The sequence below is a fragment of the Pelodiscus sinensis genome, chromosome 12 (assembly GCF_052426305.1).
Source record: "Pelodiscus sinensis isolate ZL-2025 chromosome 12, ASM5242630v1, whole genome shotgun sequence".
NCBI lineage: Eukaryota > Metazoa > Chordata > Testudines > Trionychidae > Pelodiscus > Pelodiscus sinensis.
In genome coordinates, this window is record NC_143063.1 from 1,703,264 (window position 1) to 1,724,651 (window position 21,388).

Sequence of the window (21,388 nt, forward strand, 5' to 3'; positions counted from 1 at the left end):
GAGGAAGCGACCCGTGAGCGGCGCCCGGGATCAACGGCCCGGGGATCAACGGCCCGGCGCTTGAGGCAGCGACCCGTGAGCGGCGCCCGGGATCAACGGCCCGGCGCTCGAGGCAGCGACCCATGAGCGGCGCCTGGGATCAACGGCCCGGGGATCAACGGCCCGGCGCTCGAGGCAGCGACCCGTGAGCGGCGCCCGGGATCAACGGCCCGGGGATCAACGGCCCGGCGCTCGAGGCAGCGACCCGTGAGCGGCGCCCGGGATAAACGGCCCAGGATCAACGGCCCGGCGCTCGAGGCAGCAGCGCCCGGGGGGCTCCGTGGCCCGGTGCTCGAGGCAGCGACCCGTGGCTACCCGTATAGTGACAACAAAGAGCCACAAATGGCCGCAGGTAAGTTGAAACAAAACAATTTATAAAAGAGGCTTTAAGTCCAACAAACTGTCTTGGCCAGCACTAACGGACAATGATACAGGATGAATTTGTAGTTGTGTCTCAAATAAAAAACATTTTACTATTAACACACACTTCAATAGCAGCATTAACCTACACAGCGCTTTACAAATGCCTAAATCACTTGCATGTGGAACAGAGTAACTGGACAGCCTGCTTCCTGGCGTGTTGCGATTTTGCACGAGCAACTCAATCTCTCAGCTCATTCTTTGTCACAGTGATATTTTGTCCCAAATTCTACTGCCGCTCACCTTTCCACTTCCTGGGGCTTATAATTCCCAAGGCTGATTGGCCCAGGACACATGGCATGCTGGCAGCACACCTAGTATTTTTTTAACTTGTCTGAGCTCAGATATTTAGGCGAAAAAAGGGGCAATTGGCTAAATACTCCTCCACCCTTTGGGGCAGAGGTCTGTGTCACAGCAGACCCAGCAAAGACCAATATGGGGATAATGCTGTCATCTTTCTGTGGGGGCGGAAGGGAGAAAAAGATGATTGCCTGCTCGCCTAGGGAGATGGACAGTTGAGTTGGGGGTGGAGGGCATGGTGGAGGTGAGGAAGGGTCTGTATGAGCAGTAAGGATGCCTAGACTGATGTGTGAGCCACTGTGCCCCTGGTCATGCCAGCTTTTGCTGCATTTCCCTTTCTCTTGCAGTGCTGCCCTCTTTGGCTCAGAGGTGGACTTGGGTCCCAGGTTATACCTGGCCGTTTTCCCATGGAACACTGCATGCATCAAGGGACAGAACCAAGAGACAGGTATCAGAGGGGTAGCCGTGTTAGTCTGGAACTGCAAAAGCGACAAGGAGTCCTGTGGCATCTTATAGACTAACAGATGTGTTGGAGCATAAGCTTTCGTGGGCAAAGACCCACTTCGTCAGATGCATGCAGTGGAAATTTCCAGAGGCAGGTATAAATATGCAGGCCAGAATAAGATCCAAGCACTGATTCTGGCCTGCATATTTATACCTGCCTCTGGAAATTTCCCCACATGCAAATGACGAAGTGGGTCTTTGCCCACAAAAGCTTGTGCTCCAACACATCTGTTCGTCTGTAAGGTGTCACAGGACTCCTCGTCGCTTTTGCAGAACCAAGAGTTTCCCTTCAGGAGCTAGGCTGGTCCCGCCCCCTTCCCTCCCCTGATCAGTGCTGTGAAGCAGAAGTGGCTTTCTAACCTCGGGGCACATTCAGGAAGGGAGATACTGAAGGTCCACAATAAATTGCAGCTGCAAGATTGCAGACAGGACTATTGAAAGGCTCAAAGATGCACCCTCCAAATTGGAGGGCAAGTCAAGATGCTTTTTAAATAAGCAGAGTCTTACAGATCTGGACAAGTGTAAGAAACTTCCTGCTAGAGTGTCATAACAGACAGGGATCGAGCAACCCTAAAGATGCCCAGCTGTTTTCTTCAAGGATCTTGAGTTTGTGTCTCACTTGCTGTATTTATCTTCTCGTAGACAGCTATCAGTGCATCCACAATCTCTGCAGAAGACAAGGAGAATTTGTTTTCTGATCAGAATACTTGCAATCGATTTCTGTCCTGGCGGGATGATTGCTACTTACTCACTGGACAGGACACAGGATCGCTTCATTAGAGGCGTACAGCTAGTTCAGATTAGAAGCCTAATCCGAACTAGCTAGTCCTTGCTGCGTGTAGCCACGCGGCACGGGGTCCGAACTAGCCGGCATTTAAAAATGGCGCCGGCCGGCTTCATGCAAATGAAGCCCAGGAAATTCAAATCCCGGGCTTCATTTGCAACTGCGGATGACTACATTACCCCCGCTAGTTCGAACTAGCGGGGTAGTGTAGACATACCCTAAGTTACTGGAGAAAATGAAAGTGACTGTTTTACACAGTGCAGAGGTAACAAAAAAGGAGCAAGCATGTACAGCGGAGACAGACCCATATGGAGAAGTGACTGGGAGAGGCTGTGGAAAGATTTATTTTAAGGCAAGTCAGAATAATGGAGATCTCCAGAAGAGAGAGGTGGGTAAATATAGTAAAGTAGCCAATTAGCCCGCCATAAGACGGGATTTTCAGGTCTCTCCTCCACGTTGGTCTTCTCTCCTGAGCCTTCAGTCTCTCTTCTCCTCCTACTGCCTCCCCATCTCTCTCTCTCAGCTCTCCTCCGCCTTCTGCCTCTCTCTCTTTCTCTTCTCCCCCTCCTGCCGCTCACTCTCTCTTTGCTCTCCTCTGTCTCCGTTGGGGATGCACGCTTGTCCAGGCCCCACTCCCTGGGCGTGTACGTCACCGTCCCCACCCCCGCCCCTCTTCGCCTTCCTCCATGGCGCTCAGCTGACTTCTGCGCTGCTCAGCCGGGCCACTACACAGCTCAAGCGGCCGTTTAGGTCCTGTGCTCCCTATGCAGCATTCCCATGCTGCATGAGGAGTGCAGACCCCAAACGGCCGCTTGTGCTGTTTGCTTCCGCACGGAGACCCGGCTGAGCAGCGCAGAACTCAGCCAAGCACCATAGCGGGAGACAACAGTGCTGCCCAGAGGGAACAGCCAGCATTTCAGCATTACACAGTCACAGACACTGGGCTACTATATATATGATAAGCGAGGGCCAAATGCAGCCTTTCACTGAAGTGAGAAGGAGCTGGCCAATTTGATGTTGAGTCCTCGCAAATGGCAGTTTTAGTGCTAGCTCTCAGCACAGTGAGGGTACGTCTACACAGCAGCGTTATTTGGGCGTAACTGACGTTATTCCGAAATAACACAGTGCGTGTCTACACAGCAAGCCTTTATTTCGAAATAATGTGAAGCTGGAGGACTTCTCGCTCCGACTCATGGCAACCCACGTTTAATGAGGAGTAAGGGAAGTTGCAGGAAGTGTGCTCTTCCTTCGACTTTCTGCTGAGTAGCTAGCGCCAAAAGCTGAAATAAGCTATTTTGACTTACGCTATGCAATTGACATAGCTCAAGTTTCATAGTTTATTTTGGCTTTAGCCTTGCTGTATAGGTGTGCCCTTAGAGACTAACCAAAACATAGAGTCATGAGCTTTCGTGGGCAAAACGCACTTCAGTCCAGTTCCTCTGAGGAGGTGGGTTTTGTCCATGAAAGCTCATGAGTCTATATATTTCGGTTTGTCTCTTAGGCTATGTCTACACGGAAGCATTGTTTGGAAATAATTCACGTTGGATGTGGGACTTCCTGGGTGAAGTTTGCTGTGCAGGGTTTTTGTTGTGCAGATCAGACCGGATCCTCACTGGCACAGTCTCAGAGCTAAACTGCATGTGTCCCTCCCCCACCTACTCACTGTGCAGGGTTCCTAGCCATCGCCTCTGAGGCGGAGACCCCATCCCTCTCCCTCCAACCCAGGGGTTTAGGCTTGCAGCCGCTTCACCCCTTGCTGGGATTTCCAGGTCCAGCAGCACCCTTCCCCCCCTCCCCAGGAGCTAGTATTGCTGGCAAGGGACTCCTCCCAACCTTCCGCAGAAGGGCGTTGTGAGGGTTCAAAGGTCCGGCACCGATTGATGATCTCCTGCAGGCCGGAGGGACACTCTTCCCCCAAGGGAGCCTGGTAACGTTGCTCATAGACTTTCTGGTAGATCTCTACAGAAGAGCAGCCTGCCACAACACAGAAATCCCAGTGTCAGGAGGCACCGCCTGATCCCAGAGGCCACGAGAACTTCAATCAGCGGTGGGCAGCCACACAGACTGAGTGGGCTGAATGAGTGGCCTTCCTTCATCTCAGTGGGTCGCAGCAGCCCAGATCCACAGGGGTTCCTCCTGCGATCCCCACAGGCCCCCTGCCTCCACCCCAGTCTTGCGTACTGAGGCACGGTAGCCCCGCACTTACCTATGCCCCCCACTCCCTCCCAGAGTGGGAACCCCACAAATCAGCTGTTTGCGGCTGTTCAAGCCCCGGGTGGGTGGGGGAGGAGCACAAAGCAGGTAATTTGCAGTGCTCTGAAAGTGCTGGGAGGGGGAGGAGTAGGTAAGCGTGGGGGGGGGGGCAGTGTGCAAGAGGCATGGGGGAAGGAGGGCAGGCAGGGGGCCTGTGGGCTGCAGGTGCAGCCCCAGTGGGCCACATGCAGCCCACAGTTTGCCCACCAGGCTTAAACAGAGCCCCAATTGGCCTGGAAAGCCTACAGTGGGGAAGAGCTGGGATTGCAAGCCTTGTAACATGGGGCATCCTTGAGGAAGTGAGTCTGGCCCACGAAAGCTCATCATCTAATAAACCATCTTGTTAGTCTTTAAAGTGCTACATTGTCCTGCATTTTGTAACATGGGGCATCCTTGAGAAACTCCTCCGCAACACCCCTGCCTGCAGAAGGCACATCCGTCACTTCAGGGGCATGAAGCACATGCCTAGGGATGGGATTAGACGTGCTTACAATTCAGTGTGTGTCTAGGTGCTTTGCTGAGCTGGATCCTAAATTCCAGGCAAGAGTCCAGCATTAAAGCAACTCCGCCGTCTGGTCCATGCGGATAGAGACCTGTTGGACCATCTTTCAGTCCTTCCATAGTCCCTCTGGATCTGATGCTCTGAGCAGTAGATCTCTATTGGGAGCGTTTGCCACGAGGTACATTTGATCCCAAATATCACCCAGCATCTGCAGAGCACATCTGGACTGGCCCACAGGGTGCTCAGCCAGATGCTTGAGATAGGACTGAAAAGAAACCCCCTTTGCCCACCTTCAAATGGGATTTTGCCGGTCGCGATCTCCCACAGGACGATCCCAAAGCTGAAAGGACACAAACAGGCCTGCTGAGCCTAAAGAAAGCCTCCTCCCCCTTCCCCCGCCCATGCTCATCAGCTGTGCCGCTTGCCGGATAAAGTGTTGGGGAGAGGAGGAAGGTGAAACTCCCACTGCCCATCTAATGAGCACGTCATCTCAAAGCGGGCCCTCCGGCCTCCGCACGAGCCACCAGCTGCCCTCCCACACAGCATACTCCTCTGCACTGGCCCTGCTAGGCTGGCTGGCTCCTGGGAGTCTTCTGAAAAGGAATGACTGCTGCCCAGCCATGTGTCCAGTCCCGTGGGGGGCAGAACTCGGCAGGTGAAATCCATTTCCAGTGGGACATTACTCTCCGTCGGTAGCAACCTCCACTCACAAAGCCCTCTATGCACATTAGCTCTGCCCTCCCCATAGGGTAGCTATGTGACACCAGTCCCCTTTAACAGAAGGGGAAGCGAATGTGGAGAGTCAGGGATAGAACCCAAGACTTCCAGCCCCCTTCTCCCACCTTTATCTCGTACAGAACTTGTCTAAGAGCCTGGCATCCAGCAGCACGTCCATCCCTGCTGTGCCCTAGCCCAGCGCCCCGGGGAGAGGTACCTGTATATTTCACTGGGCACATCGTACATGTGGCTCAGGGAGGCGAGGCCCAGGGGACAGATGTAAGCTGAAGCAGGGACCTGGGTCTGTTTCTTCTTGTAGCCCCTCTTCAGGGACGACTCCGTCTTACTCAGTTCAAACCCGGAGAGCTGAAGGGGAGGAGGAGCGACAGAAAGGAGGAGCAGGGCACATCCCCTGCAGTCTGCTACGCGTCAATCACCGCATAGCCGGGCCTTAGCTCAGGGTTAGTCGGCTGATTTCCCCTGGCTTATATTGCGGCCTTTTCGTTGCCACGAGACCAGACGGAGCACTGCGAGAACTTAGTGCACCTGCTCCATAGCGTGGGAGCTACATAGGCCTGGGGCCAGAGCCCTCCCTTGGGGCTGTTTGCATAGTGCCTAGCCCAGGGAGTCCTGCTCCTACACGCTGCTGGGCAACTAGTCATCCATAGCCATGGAGCCCACTTTCCGGAGAGGAAGTGGGTGAAAGGTGGGGGGGGGGGTATTCCCCGCCAGGGTCTCCGCAAGGCAGCGGTGCCGTTTTCAGTATAAGAACCAGCTGCACCTTGGAAAACAGGCTGTGTAAAGCAGCCTGACGTTAACGTCTAAATGCTCCACCCGAGGGTCCTGCTCGGCTCGGGCTGCCCCGGCGGGCTGGCGGTGGGGGAGAGTTCAAGGGGGCAGTCTGCGTTAGGATGGGGGATTCAGGTGTCCCAACTGCCTGGTAAATTCGCATGGACCCAGTGGATGCTTGAGGCATGACTCCAGAGAGAGGAAGTAGCTAGCCACAAAAGCCTCCATGACCTCCAAACACCCCTCTGCAAGACAGCGCTTACCTTCACGCAGTAACCTTTAGCAACCAGGAACTTGCTACTGTTGATGCAGCCATGCAGTTTGGACTTCGCCGCCGTCTGGTGCAGCCTGCAGCCAGTCAGGAGCAAGAGCAGAAAGCATTAGCAGCGCCCCCAGCCACCCGCCTGGACCTTTGCACACCTGCGGAGCATTCAGAAGCCACCTCTGGGTGCCAGTTATTCTGGGACAGCAGCCCCAGGTCAGACCCTTCCAGACCGTACCAGACAATCATTTCTGGCCTGTACAGAGGCAAGCCAGCGAATGCCTTTGGTGGGCAGTGCCCCGGTCATCTCTAAGACAGCATTCCCAACGCTCTCGGAGGGCTTGACAAGGGACTGCTGGAAAAGCAGCACCAGATATCGTGGGAGAACGGCTTTTCCCACCTGGCTCCAGCCAGGTTCACAAGCCAAGAGCATCTGGGCATTTTCTTCGCTAAACCCAGCCTCCCGTCACTTCTCCTATGCCTCCGTTTCCCCTTTGCATCCTACACATAGCTGGTGCCCCAGTCTGTGCCTCTCCCTCGTTCACAGCCTTGGAGCCAGCATCAGAGAACGGTCCAAAGCTCAGTTCCTTCCTCACCACAGTCTTGCATCTCCTGACCAGCTCCTCTTGTCCACGAGCGCTAACTTCTCAGTGACTAGCCCCGCTCAAGGAGCTCTCTCTCCTTTTACAGCCTACCCCTCAGCCCTCCCGTTCCCTTCCCCGAGGGCAGCGATGGGCAGCCGAGGCTAGTGAGCGGGCTGCATGAGTAGCCTCCTTCATCTCAATGGGCCGCAAGACCAGCACAGCCAGGAAGGTCTCCGGGGACAGGGCGGTGTGCTCACTGCGCTGGTGTCCCTGGCCTGTGTGGGGGTGCCAATTGACCCATCGCAGCGGTGGGGTGGGCTGCAGGGGGAGTGCATGGCCCTCCCCATCAGTGCTAGGTGCAGTCAGTGCGCACCTCCCTTCCTGGGCCCTGGCTTTCCGTGTGTGGCACCTGAGTAACACCGGTAGGAAAAAACTGACGTGGGTAGAATGCCGAATCTGACCCCCCGGCGCGTGGGCAGCGGCAAACAGAATGTCTGGCGGGACCCCAATGGGCCACACGGGGCCTGCTGGCCACAGGCTGCTCCCCACTCTCCTTTTTGTACTGTCCCTCCAGCCTCCTAATTCAGCTGCCTCCATTCTGATTAATGAACAGGCGCTCCCAGGGCCACGTCAGGCCTCGTTCTCCTGGTGGTCACCAGCCCCGCGCCGTACCTGTAGAGGCCCCTCGCTGCGTCCACTGCCATCCGAACGCGAGTCTCCCAGGGGAGCCCAGGCTTCTTGGTCAGCACGTCCCGCAGGGTCCCCTTTTCACAGTACTCCATGACAATGGAGAAACGAGGGCTCGAGCCTGGCCAGGACAACAGTCCGGTGAGTGGAGACCTCGGCAGAGACCGCCCACGTGCTTAGAGATGCAGAATCCCGGGGCAATGCATCCCTTGGGTCGAATGCTAAGTGACCTTTCGTGGGAAAGCAGCTTTTAGTTTAGGCACTGCGTTGCGCATGGGCATGGTCCTCCCAGCGTCCTTGTTCCCTTGGCATATCTCTGGTCTCCAGGAGCGAGGGGGAATGCACGAAAATGTACCCGATGAGAACCCCTTAATTATATTTATCCAGCGACACCATTTCCAATTCTACGGAGCCTTATTCCAGGAGATGGAAGGCTATTTCCAGCTCCTCCTCGCAGGACAGGCCACTCACATGTCCCACCTACAAAGACGACAACTGCTGGTGGACGCCAACAAGTGTTGCAAGGAAATGTCCACCGCAGACAGGAGTCTTCTACTAAGGCAGGGGTCTCCAACCTTTTTACACCCAAGATCACTTTTTAAGTCTCAGAACAGGCGAAGATCTACCGCCCCGCCGCTTCCTTGAAGCCCCGCCCTCTCTATTCTCCTGTCCATCACTTGCTATCCCCAGCCCTTATATACTCTGTTAAACAGTTTATTTTTAAATTATGCAATATATAAAATTAAAATCACATGTTTATAGTTATGAAATAAATGGTCTGTTTTTAATTCATGCTATTTAAATGTCAAATGAAGCATTTACAATTCTACATTTTGTTCTCTGCTATTTTGTAAATCTAAAATCAAGTATTGATAATTATATATTTTTTTCTTCCAATAACAAAGTCTCAGTGCGACACCTGTGACTGAACAGTATCTGCCAGTGTCTTGAAGTCTGGGTTGTAGTCTGAGATTGCTAGTTGTATATAGTCCATCAGCTGGGCATCTGTGATCCTGCGCTCAGCCTGGGAAGCTTGCTCCAGCACAGCTAGAGCTAGATGCAGCCTCCCTGGGCTGAGCGCAGGGCAGCCGGGCTGGAGGGAAGAGAAGTAGCTGCCCGGTCAGCTGGCCATGGCGCTCAGCCAGGGTGCACCAAGCTCCATGTGGGCAGGTGCAGAGGAGAAGCTGCTGATCAGCTGGAGCGCGGGGCAGCCTCTTTCAGCTGAAAGCCACAATCAGCTTGCTGGGATGTTTCAGCCCTCCCGACCTCCCAGCTCCCACCATTCCTCGCAGCTACTCATCTGTGTTGTTGCTCGGTGAGTAGCTGCTCCTCAAATGAGGAAATCTAATGTAAATGTACTGCACAGGCGCGCAGTTCAGAGAGGGCTCAAGAGCTACTCTTAGAGCCCCTGAGATCTACTGGTAGATCGCGATCTACTGGTTGGTGACCACGGTACTAAGACCTCAGATCAAGATACCAGATTATTGGTCCACGCAGAGCTACAGCTGACAGGCTGGAATCTGATTGGACAAGTGTTCCCCGGGGGCAGAGAAGCAAGTCGGGGATTCCCACAAAACATTTTGCTAATCACGCAGAGAGACATGTGTTTAGGCAAAGGGGTTACTTGAAGTTGTATCCTGCTCTTTTCTCCGCACTGGGCAGCTAGAGAAGGGGAAGTGAAAAATTCCAAGCCAGCCTGAAGTAAAAGTGAAAAAGAGAAAAGACCGAACTTGCCCCATGGTGTGTGAAAGAACTCTACAGCTTCTCATGAGCAAAGCCACTGGTAAAAAGTAACTTTGCTCCCAGCTAAGACCAATCACATGAGCTAAAGGCTTAAATAAGTTGTCATGATTATGAGGGTTAGCCAGCAGCCTGGAGATTAAGGGGTTAACTACACCTAGCCAGGTGGAGTGACCAGTAGGATTGTAGGTGGGACTTTCAAACTGGGACAAAGGAATTTGGGTTTTTTCCTTGTTTTTTCCTTGCTCCTTTTGTCTCTCTGAGCAAGCTCTCTGCAGCTACAGAGAGGGACAAGCATGTCTCTCTCTCTCTCCAAGAAACAATTCTTCACTTTCTGTAAGTAGGGTAAAGTTTAGGTAGGTTCGTTAGGCTTTATTGTTTTAAGGGTTGGGTATGGGATCTGATATCTGGCACTGCTTAAGAGATGCTTGGCTTTTCTTTTTAACTAAATTCTAGCCCATGGTGTAATTCCTCCATGAGTATATTTTGTTACCTTTTCATCTGATCCTTATGCTTGCAACAGGAATATTGTTGTACTAATAAAAGTTTTCTCTTTTCTTTTTATGAACCTGGCATTGGTTACTTGTGTGTCCTGATTTTTATAATAGGCGTGAGATCTCCCAAATGATCTTTCCCCTAATTTCATTATTAATATTTGGGTGGTGGCAGTGGAAGTTTTATTCCCAAAATCTAGGTATTTAAGATATTGGGGGAAGTTTTATACCAAAGCCTGGTAGATAAGGCTTTGGGGTACACTTGCTGGCCTCCACTTCTGCATTTATCATGCCAGAGTGGGGAAAGAGCCATGACATAAGTAGAAAGTGGAAAGACCATTGTGGAGCAATTCAGGGATGATTCGACACCCAGAGTGTGTTGAGTATCTCTTTGCAGATTGCTTATTTGCCCCTCAAAGTAGACACTAAGGGTATGTCTAGACTACATCCCTCTGTCACCAGAGGGATGTAAATTAGACATACCGAAATAGAATCATAGAACCATAGAGCTGAAAGAGACCTTAAAAGGTCATCAAGTCCAGCCCCCTGCTCTAGGCAGGACCAATCCCAACTTAAATATCCAATCCCATTTAAATATCCCGCACTTTATTAGAATAAAAATGGCCACCGCTTTTTGCCAACGTGGCAATTTGTCAGCACAAAGCGGCAGTCTAGATGGGGATTGGTCGACATGGAAAGGCTTTTCCGACCGATCCTGTAAACCTCGTTGCATGAGGCATAAGGAATTGGTCGGAAAAGGCTTTCCTTGTCGATCGATCCCCGTCTAGACTGCCGCTTTTTGCCGGCAAATTGCCATGTCCGCAAAAAGCGGTGGCCATTTTTATTCTAATGAAGTGCGGGATATTAAAATCCCTTCATTAGCAATTTCTGTATGTCTAATTTACATCCCTCTGTCGGCAGAGGGATGTAGTCTAGACATACCCTAAATTCCTACGGCTGCTATTTAAATAGAAGATCTCAAAACCAGGGTCGCTGTAAAGCACCTACAGGAGTGGGATGTGCAAGTCATTCTGTTTATGCCAGGCCATCAGAAAGATACAGGCAATTGTGTTAACGAGGGGAGGGGAAATGGACTAGATAAACCGAAGTTTGATGTCATTTCTGTGAAGAGTGAAGTTAATCGGAGAAAGCAGCCTGAGAAGGAAGTTGCTGGGAAATGGTTTTAAGAGCTGTACTTCCTTAAATCGGCTCTGCCTTTAGCCGACTAAACCGCTTAGGTAACAGGGAATGCCCTCTCCCCCGAACTTCCTCTAAGGCCTTCAGAGGGTTCTTTTCTTGACTTGTTCAATAGGAATTCATTACTAACGGAGGTACCTGCTGAGCCAGGTAATTTGAACCCAGGCGTTGTTTCAGTTACAACCTTAATTTGTCCCGTAGTAAGTTAGGGTAGCACAACGATAAGTTAAATTAACCGACACGTCTTGCTTAAACTGGTATTTGTTCAACTACTTGCTTAATCGTTTAGTGCCCTCATAAGAGAGAGGCTGAACTTGTCTGAGTCTCAAAAATTCAGTGCAGACAAATGAGCCTACCCTGGGAAAATGGTAACATCATCAAAGATCATTCCGGAGCCCATTAATTACTAAGTCCCAGCGCTGGCACTACGTCACGGTGTAGCCTGACAGACCCCCTTCCCCCCTCCGATCTCATCCATCTTATTTGCCTCTCTAAGGTTCCTGAAGCATACAGGGCAGAAAAGGAGCAATAAAATCAGCATAGTCTATGCTGGCTCATCTGATTCTGAGAAGCTGAAAACATAGATATGAGGAAAGAGCAATTAAGGCAATAAGCTGGCCTCGAGGCTATGAGAACTGCCCCGGCTGGCACCCATGTTGATACGATCACACACAGTCCCTGGGAGAGGAATCTCCCACTGAGAAAAGAATCCCCAGTACTTCTAATTTAGTTATCTCTTTACAAGTGTAAATTAAGTTCACAACTCCCTTGTAAGAACTGGTCTCACACAAGACAGACCAGCACCATTTGGCATCACAGATAAGAAAGAGAAATACGTGACCCCATGGGTATAAAGATGGGTCCAGCAGCACACTCACTGTGAGTGTCAATCTACCCTCTACCTGCTGGTCGGGTTAGGTGTTTTGACCTCCCGAGGTTCCATGGGGACGCCCACCTCGTATTTTTGTCTTTCCTAGGAATTGAGGGACCGGCCCTGGCCTGACACGCTGGAGTCGAGAGGCACAGAAGGGGGTAAAAATTGTACCTGGATGTGGTCCTCTGTCTTAAGTGTACACTAAGGGTGTGTCTAGACTACAGAGTTTTGTCGACAAAAGTGGACTTTTGTCGACAAAACTATACCTGCGTCTACACTACCACTGAGTTCTGTCGACATAACGTCGACAGAACTCAGCAGTTTTGTCGACGCTGGTAAACCTCATTTTATGAGGCATAACACCTTCTGTCGACAGAGTTCTGTCGACAGAAGGTGTTATTGCATGTAGGGTTGTGTCTAGACTACAGGGTTTTGTCGACAAAGCAGCTTGCTTTGTCGACAGAACTGAATGTGTCTAGACGCTCTTTGTCGACTGAAATTTTGTCGGCAGATTCTGTTGACAAAATTTCTGTCGACAAAACCCTGTAGTCTAGACGTACCCATAGACTTAGAGCTCTTTAAAGATTAAGCTGTTACTTGGTACCATTATTTCTATTCTTCTATCTTTATTTTCTTTGTAACCATTTTTAAGATCTATATTTGTTAGCAGTTAAGAAATAGAGCAATAGCCTTTGTAACCATATGATTTATAAGCTTCCTTAATAAACCTGTAACTGTTTAAGTTTTAACCTGAGTCCTTCAGTTGCTGTAACAGAACCAAACACAATTTAAAAGAACTTCAGCCGGTCATAAGGGACAGGTATAGGAAGAGCTTGGGCGTTTGGATTGTGTCACTCCCAGGTGACAGATCCATTGGAGCATCTCTCAGTCTTTCCTAGACTGCCCGCTGCAAAGGGATCCTGTATTCTAGCAGCTAAAATCTGAGATGTAATAGGCTCTTCCGATAGGCCCAGGGCGTCTGTCAGCCTGTTGGCTGCCTTCTGCGATGGGACCCCAGTCCTAGCAGTAAAGTCACAGACGTTAAACCTCTTCTCAGCACACACACACACACACACACACACACACACACACACACACACACACACACACACACACACACACACACACACACACACACACACACACACACACACACACACACACACACACACACACACACACACACACACACACACACACACACACACACACACACACACACACACACACACTGCCCTGACCGTCGGCTGACAGACGGGCCTCCCGTCCTGACTGGCCAGCCATGGCCATGGCTCATCCTGCCCACCCGGGGTGTGGCCATGTCACATTGGCTACGACAAATGGAGCCGAACGTCTGGGCTCCTGACAGGCCCTTCCACCTGTGCAGCAGGGGGAGGAGGGAACGCTGTGCGCGGAGTTGGGCGCAAAGAGGTGAAGGGGGCCTGCTGTGCAGAGTCAGTGCCTGCCAGCCCTTACCGCTCTCGTCGATGCAGATCCCGTACATGCGGAGGATGTTCGGAGACTCAAACTTCTTCATGGTTTCAATCTCCTTCCGGAAAATCTCCCTCACTTTCCTGCAAGAGCGGCCAGGCTGGGTCAGCCCAAAGGTCCATCTGGCCCATTGTCCTGTCTGCTAGTGCCAGATGTCCCAGAGGGAGTGAACAGAACAGGGAATCATCCAGTGATCCCTCCCCTGCCACCCATTCCCAGCCTCTGACACACAGAGGCCAGGGTCACCATCCCTGCCCAGCCCAGCTAACAGCCATTGCTAGATTCATGGAGGTTGGTTCTATCTAGCTCCTTTTTGAACCCTGTTAAAGTTCTAGCCTTCATCACATCCTCTGGCAAGGAGTTCCACAGGTTAACCATGGGTTGTGTGACTAAAAACTTCCTTTAGTTTGTTTTAGACCTATTGCCTGTTCATTTCATTGGGTGACCCCTAGTTCTTGTGTGACGGGAACAAGTCAATCACTTTCCCTTCTTCGCTTTCTCCAGCTCAGCCATGATTTTACAGACCGTGATCCTATCCCCCCTTGGTCTCCTCTTTTCTAAGCTGAAAAGTCCCTGGCTTTCTCTCTCTCTCTCTCTCTCTCCCCATGTGGCAGCCGTTCCAAACTCCTCCTCATCTGTGTTACCGATCCAAAGGGAGGCCGGGGTTCCCAGTCACCACAGCTCTTCCTGCAGCGGCAGCAACTGGAGTCCAAGCCTTTGCATGGCAGCTTGGGGATTTGTGTAGTGCTGCCTAACACCAGGTGGGCCCCCACGTCAGCCTTAGCAGGGAGAAAGCAACGCTGCTTTGCCAGTCGCCTGCTCAAGAGCCCCCTTTCTTCAGAGGCAAGCCCTCTCCCCAGGATGGAGGGGGAGGGTGACAGCAGGTCCCTCCTCACAGGGGCACTCTTGGGGGAGGCCCTCAGTGGCGCTGGGACAGGTTTTGGAGTTGGGGTGCTGAGCTGCACACACACAGCCCTTACCCCGTCTGCACCCCTCACCACCCCCTAGAGCTGGGCCCCCGAGGAGGTGCCCCGAGGCATGGGACCGGCAGGGCGTGGTGGGCTGGAGCACTAGTGAGGCACAGGGGGCTGGTGGCAGGGCTGAGCGAGGGGCAGGGTGCTGCAGCACCCCTCGCATCCCTGCCTCCCACGCCTAGAAGGACCATTGCTGAATAACTCACTCCGTGCAGGTGATCACTGGGTTTTTGAAGACTTTGATGGCCACAGGGTACTTGTAGAATTCGCCTTTGAAGAGTGTGTGGCTTTTGGATTCCATCAGGAAGGTCCACGGGGTCTTGGTGAGATCCTCCATCCTAATCTCGGTGATTTCCTCCCTCGGGACGGCATTGTCCTTCTTCATGACTGGGACAAAGGGGGGGGGTGTTCGATGATGCGCTCAGTAAAACCTTGGGCCAGCAGCAGCAGGGCTGACGGGGGACCAAGGGCAGCCAGCCCTCAGCAATGGCCAGACCGCGGTGCACCCTCTCCAGCCCGGGGAGAGAGAGCGGCAGGCTGGTCACTTACGCTCTTTCATCATTTGGCGAACTTCTTCCACCTTGCTTCCCACATCCTCCACCTTGGTGCCCACGTGCTTGAGGTCACTGTGGACATTGTCCACTGCATCTTTGGTCTCTCTGCTCCCTGGGGGAAGGAAGGAGCAGACGGGCCAGGCCGTTAGGTGCTTGCCCATCGCCCCTGAGGTTTGCTGCATGGCACGTGACCCTTCCACCCGGTCTGGGCACGGGCTGAGGGGATGTGCCCGGGCACTGGGCTGTGGGGATGCCAGAGAGCAGGGGGCTTAGCGGGGCAGGCCCGTCAAGCTGTTCATTTTTCACCGTTGGTTTTCTCTTAGCAGCTCCAGAGCCAGTGTGCTTAGTGAGCCAGGGGAAAGCGTCTCTCCTGCCAGCTTGGGCCTGAGAGTCGCTGGGGTGTTCCCTTCGTCCGCGGTGACATGGAGACTCAAGTCCTGCCAGCCAAACTGGGCCCTCAGCAACCCTGTCCCAGCCCGATTGTCTTCAGTGTAACTGACTGGAACAGAAGTAAATACTGCCGCAGGTCTGGTCACCTGTCACCATGGGACCGACGCGCTGAGGCAGACGAAGGACCCACTCCAGCTCCTTCTGCTCTCGCTGGGTGACTCGGCACGGCCAGCGCATGGGTGCAGAGCGAGAGACCCGCTCACTGTGAGCGCCGTGCTCTGCCTCCACACACAGCGGCAGCAGGCCCGTGGCGGGCCCAGGGACCAGAGTCCCTGCGTGAGACAAGCAGGGCCGGCCCACAACATTTTGGCATCTGAGGTGGGGAACTCAAATGATGCCCCCCGGCCCCCTCGCTGCACCAGCAACAGACGATTTTATACAGTCTGGGTCCTAGTGGTGCCCCCCCCCCCCAGTTTGCCACCTGAGGCAGCTGCCTCAGTTCGCCTCATGGTAAGGCCGGCCCTGGATACGAGGCGGCTGTTGCCCCTTCGTCACGGCACCGGTCAGAGCGTGCTGGCCCCCAGTACCTGCGGGAAGGTTTGCAGATGGGATTTTGGGCCGTGGAGTTCCTAGGTTACCGCCACTCGGGAAAATCCCACCCTCCGGCACTAATTGGTCTCTGGGTGCCACCTGGCAAGCGCCCCCTATTTGAAGCCAGACTGCCGCTGCCCGGCCACAGCTCTAGCACCCCCAGCCCCTCACAGACCGGGGGGGGGAAAATCGCTTCAGAGAGTCACAGACTCCTGGGTGAGAAGGGCCCATTGTGACCATCGAGTCTGACCTGCTGTAAGCAGGGATGTTAAACGGGCAAACTGGTTAGACACCAGCACTGAACCGGTTACCCATCTTAACTCAGGGCCTGCTGCCAGCCCGCTGCCTGGCCTGGCCCTTCAGCGGAGCTGCTCCAGCCGGCCCCGCTGGCCACCACCAGAGTTCCCTCATGTGCCAGTTATCCGGTAAGCCTCATGCTTCCCGGCTAACCCTTTCGCACCCCTGCACGGGCTGGAGACCTGCCCCACACTCATCCGAGCACGGCGCGTTTAGCAAAACCCGCCAGCTTGATTTGAAAGTTGTCTGATGGAGGATCCGCCGCAGCCCCGGGGGATCGGCCCAATGGCGAGTTAGTCTCGCTGCTGAGCATCTGCTCCTTATTCTGGTCTGAATTTGTCTGGCTTCAACTGCCTGCCTGTGCGTCGTGTCCGACCGGCTGGGGCGAAGACTCAGTATTTGGTGCTAGGGCTGCCAGGTGTCCCGTACTGAACCAGACAGTCTGGTATTTTCACCTCCTGTCTTGTAAAAAAAATTCAGAAAATATCGGACACCTAAAATGTCTATTTTCTGATTTTTTCCTAGCCAGGAGGCGAAAATTCCGGGTGCTTTCTGGGTTCCACAGGGGAGCTGTCCGGTCCAGCGCAGGGAGGCAAGATGGTGGGCAGCCACCGGCAGCCTGTCAGGGCCAAAAAAGCCTCAAAAGTGTTTCTTAAGGGGCCTGCTGTTTATTTTATTTTTTTTGTTGGATATTTTTTCAGAAACCATCTGGCGACCCTATTTGGTGCCCATGGAGGAACTTAGAGCTGGCAATCAAGTCATCCCTTAACCTTCTCTTTCTTAACTCAGAGTCTCCCACTCTTGGGCAGGTTCTGTAACCCGTTAATCCTGCCCGTGGCGCCTCTCTGGCCCTCTCCAGTTTATCTGCCACCGGAACTGGGCACAGGGTCCCAGCAGAGGCTGTGCCAGGAGGTGCCCGTGCCAGTAGACCTAGCATGCCAACAGACCGGCTAGGCTTGGCGCAGGGGGCCCACGGGCAGACAGCTCTGGGTCCCATGCCCAAGGGGCTCACAGAGCGCGGTGGAGCCGCGTCACCAGCATCACAGTGTTGTGAGGCCAATGGCACCTCACAGGTCTTGGCCCCTCGTCAGCCCAGCCAGTCCCGGTCGGCAGGAGCCACCCTGGGGCCAAAGCTCAAGCCTGCAGCAGCCCGGGGGCGTGGAGCCGCCCTGCCGATTCCCAACGGCGGGAACGCGAGCGCTGCAAGCACATACTCACTTGCGAGCAGCTCCTCCCAGAGGGCCGTGTCGGCCTGGACGTCGTGGTGGTCCTCCGTGCCGCGGGCGTCCCTCCGGAAGGCCCCGAGGAAGGCCTGTTTCTGCTCGGCCTGCAGCAGGAGCGAGAGCCCTTCGGCAGCGTCCCCCAGCCGCTCGTTCACCCGCACAAACCCCTCGGCGACGTCGCCGGCCTTCAGGAACTTCTCCAGCCAGTGGGTCTGGCCGTACCTCTGCACCAGCCCCCGGGCCGTCTCCAGGGTCTCCAGCAGCTGCTGCAGCGTCTTCAGGAGCTGGGGGGAGACGTGGGCGGGCGGCCGCGCCCGGAGGGCCTCCACGGGCCGCAGCAGGAGCTGAATGCGGGTCGCCAGGCGGCGGCTCTGGTGCTTGCAGCACTTCACTTGCTCGCACTGGGCGTAGATAACGCGGGCCAGGCCCAGGAGTTTCTCTGCTACCTCCATTCCTGAAAGGAACGGGATCGGGCCGCCCATCAGGCGGCATGCCCGGCCCTCGCCCCAGCCATCCTGTGTCGCGCAGACCACCGGCCTTCCCCAGACAGCTGCCACTGGCAACTCCACCACCCCTTCAACGTGGCTGCGACTCTCCTGTGACGCTGCTGGGGTCGTACTCGGGAAATCCCCCTCGGCCCCTTCGCCTCGGCCACGCCTGCCGTGTGGGACAGCCACCCTGATCCTCGGCCCCGCTGCCTAGCGACAAGGAACCTCCCGGGGGCTGAAGTTTAGCCTGTGCAGAGGGCTGGCCTGAGCCCCAGAGCGCTGCCTCAGTCACCCTGGGCCCTCAAGGTGCCGTGGGTTCATGCCGGCTTTCCGCACGGGCGGGGCTTCCTCCCCGGTTTGCAGCTGGGGTTCGCCGTGGAGAGGCGTGAGTGCTCAGCGTCTCGTGCCGAGTGCGTGGGCGCCGTGCCGCCCCTCTGAGGCTGGCGGCGAGAGCTCGGTGCCCCGTCGAGGCAGGAGGGGCCGGGGCCTAGACGTGCCCAGCTGTCTCAGACCCTTCCTGGAGCACTGGGGAGGGGCCAGGGCCGGCTTTGCTGCCGTGCGCTCGCAGTTCCCACACTGGTAGGGCTGCATCTTGCCCGGGCACATTCGCAGCTTTGGGCCAGCCCGTTTCTCAGAACCGGGCCCCAGAGATGGGAGGGGATCAGCGGGCTTCGGACACTGGTTTTCCCAGGCCCATTTGTCTGTCCCACCTCGGCTCTGCCAGGGGAGGCTGCTAATGCCTTCGCCTAGCAGAGGGGTTTATCTCGGTCCCTCCCCCATCGTTCCTACCGCGCAGCACTGAACTGCATGTCCCAGCCCCGGCACGTGACCCATGTCCCCTGCCGGGTGCGTTCCCCCTCCAAAGCGGCGCCCTGTGTGCCTTGCCGCAGGTCGACACTGCCAGGTCTGTCTCCGGAGGCCAGGTCCCCAGCCGCGTAGCCAGCGTTGGCATCAGTCGCTTTACACGAGGGGTCGGTCTAATCGCCCCACTGCTGAACTGCCCGCTCGTTTCTGCCATTCGGCCTGGCTCACGGTGCTGCCAGCGGCTGTTTGGCCTGACTCAGTGCTCAGCAGGGGCTCAGAGGCTGGCCGGGGCGGTGGGGGATCAGAGACGGGGCAGGCGTGGCCTTCCCAAACTGCCTCTGCCCACACCCCTCCCCCTGCTTTGGCGCAGCTCCCGGGCCGCCCCTGGGCTTCAGCTGCACTGAGGCTAGGACCACGCACCACCTCCCTCCCTGGGCTCTGGATGTGGAGAGGCTCACAGGGGGGCAGGGGAGCTGGAGACCTTCCCCTGTGCGGGGAGGGGCTTGGTTCCTAAAGGGGCGGGGCCTTGGGTGGAAGAGGCGGAGCTGGGGGTTGCCCCCCACAGCCCTGGGTTCACCCCCTGCCCAGGGCCTGGCCCCTCAGCATGAATAGCCCCCAGGTACCCTTGTGGCTGAGGACGCTTTGCTCCCCACTGCCCCTCGAAGGGCACTCTGGGCCCCCCGCCTGCTTGGCCACCGCTCTTCAGAGCCCCCCGGGGGTCCGCTGTGCAGACGTGGGCTGCCAGCCTGCGTTAGGAGCCCGTCCACGGAGACTGGCTCACCAGACGCCAGGCAGCCCCTCCAGCCGCTTTCACATCGGTTACCCGCCCACCCCCGCCTTTCGCCATTGTGCCAGCCAGAGGGGCGGCTGGATACGACTGCTCCCAGGCTGCGGGAAAGAGAGAGCTGGCCGGGAGCAGCTGCAGCCCATCCCAGCAGCCAGCCCCTCCCCAACAGCTCCAGACTCTGCGTTTCAGCCAGAGCCAAGATTCAAGAGAAGTATTAAAAACTTGCCACCAGTGTCTCCTCCCCGCCGAGATCAGCTCAAGGCTCCTTCCTCTCTTCTGTCCAGCGAGCCAGCTCACCTCAGCTGCCCTCCGCCAAGCCCGCTTCCCCCGCCGTCCCTGCCGTGTTTGAGTCACCTGCTGAGTAGCACAGCACACTTGCGGGAAACTCCCTCTGCCCTCTCTCCCCCCTTTGGCCCTTCCCCCCTGACGAAACATGAGGCTTGCACAATCGTGCAACTCCGTTTCCTCCTTCACAGCAATCTCTGCGCTGGAGGAGTCGAGTGGCTTGTCTGTTCACGCAGGAAATTGTCCATGACACCACTGGCCCGGTCCGGCAAGGGAAGCAGGATGGGGCGGATCACGTCACCTTTTGGCTGCTGAGTTTCAGTAAAAGGGGGGGTAAGAAATAAGGCAGGAGGAAAAGCTGCATCTCACAAGGACCTGGTTAGTGGTCCAGAGGCCAGAACTCTCCAGAAAGATCAGCCCCTTGCTGGCCTGGCCTGCGCGAGACCAAGCTGGTGGACAAGGAAAACGGGTGCAATTCCTGGGGTGGGGGTGGCAAAGATGGATTTTAAACTGCCCCAGTTTTTGAGCTTCTAGACCCTGGGTCCGTTTCCAGGTTCAATTGGAGCATCCCTTGGGCTGCTGTGCTGTACACCAGTGGCCCCTGGCCCCAACCCAGCAACAGCAGAAAATCAGCAAGACACAAGGATGCTTGGAGCCAGGAGGGAGGTGGCAGGGGGATGCAGCCCCACAACTTCTCCTGCACAGCTAGAGAGACCCTCCATCTAGTGCTGCTTTGCTCTTGGGCACCAAAGGGGAGATGTGAGCATGGCTTACAGCGGGTGGGTTCACGTGAGCTCTGAGGCCCAGGCCAAAACCATACTCCCAGATTCCGACCCCTGCTCCTGTTGGGTAGCACCCGGGAAGTCAGCAGCCTGTTTGCGGGGGAAGCGACAGCCCTGCCCGAGCACAGACCTAGAGCGCTCTGGAGCGGGTGCGCGGGGCAGCTGGCACAGGACATGGGATGCGCATTTGCAGACACTGTCCCAGTCCTGCATGTTTGTTCCAACCCAATTAAATTTCAGTCCATCAACAGCACCTCCCTCCCTCCCTCCCGTATTTCTCTAGCTCCACACAGAGCCCGGGCAGCGTGTCTGGCCTCACAGCTGGGAAAGCAAGAGGGCAAACAGCCCAAAGGCCCACCTTCCCGGCTGGAAAGAGTTCAGCCAGAACGTGCTGCCCAGCAACCGACTTACCGACTTAGGGCCTTACCAAATCCATGGTCCATGTCACAGTGGTAGAAGTGTAAAAACGGTAAATGTGGTGAGCCCCACCCTTTCAATATGACCGTGCCCGATGTTGTAAATGCAGCAGTCCTGACCCAAAAGGAGCCGTGGGAGGGTCGCAGGGTTATCCTAGAA

The 21,388-nt window shown here is 55.2% G+C and overlaps 1 protein-coding gene across 3 annotated transcripts; it reads right to left on the reverse strand.

Moving 5' to 3' along the window:
* Window positions 1-392: 392 nt before the first annotated feature.
* MLKL (mixed lineage kinase domain like pseudokinase) lies at window positions 393-20,167 on the reverse strand. 3 transcript variants are annotated; one of them, XM_075940686.2, is made up of 11 exons: window positions 20,043-20,167; window positions 17,662-18,120; window positions 15,161-15,277; window positions 14,818-14,998; window positions 13,623-13,720; window positions 7,827-7,962; window positions 6,572-6,656; window positions 5,737-5,885; window positions 5,093-5,142; window positions 3,881-4,021; window positions 393-1,930 (listed from the first exon to the last, which is right to left on the reverse strand). In XM_075940686.2, the coding sequence occupies exons 2-11, from the start codon at window positions 18,116-18,118 to the stop codon at window positions 1,857-1,859; spliced, it is 1,488 nt and encodes a 495-aa protein (XP_075796801.2). In that variant the 5' UTR covers window positions 18,119-18,120; window positions 20,043-20,167; the 3' UTR covers window positions 393-1,856. The 3 variants fall into 3 exon arrangements, with proteins under 3 accessions (XP_075796801.2, XP_006115190.3, XP_075796804.2); XM_006115128.5 differs by having other exon boundaries at window positions 19,972-20,158; XM_075940689.2 differs by lacking the exons at window positions 393-1,930; window positions 3,881-4,021; window positions 5,093-5,142 and having other exon boundaries at window positions 5,765-6,656; window positions 19,972-20,161.
* Window positions 20,168-21,388: the final 1,221 nt, after the last annotated feature.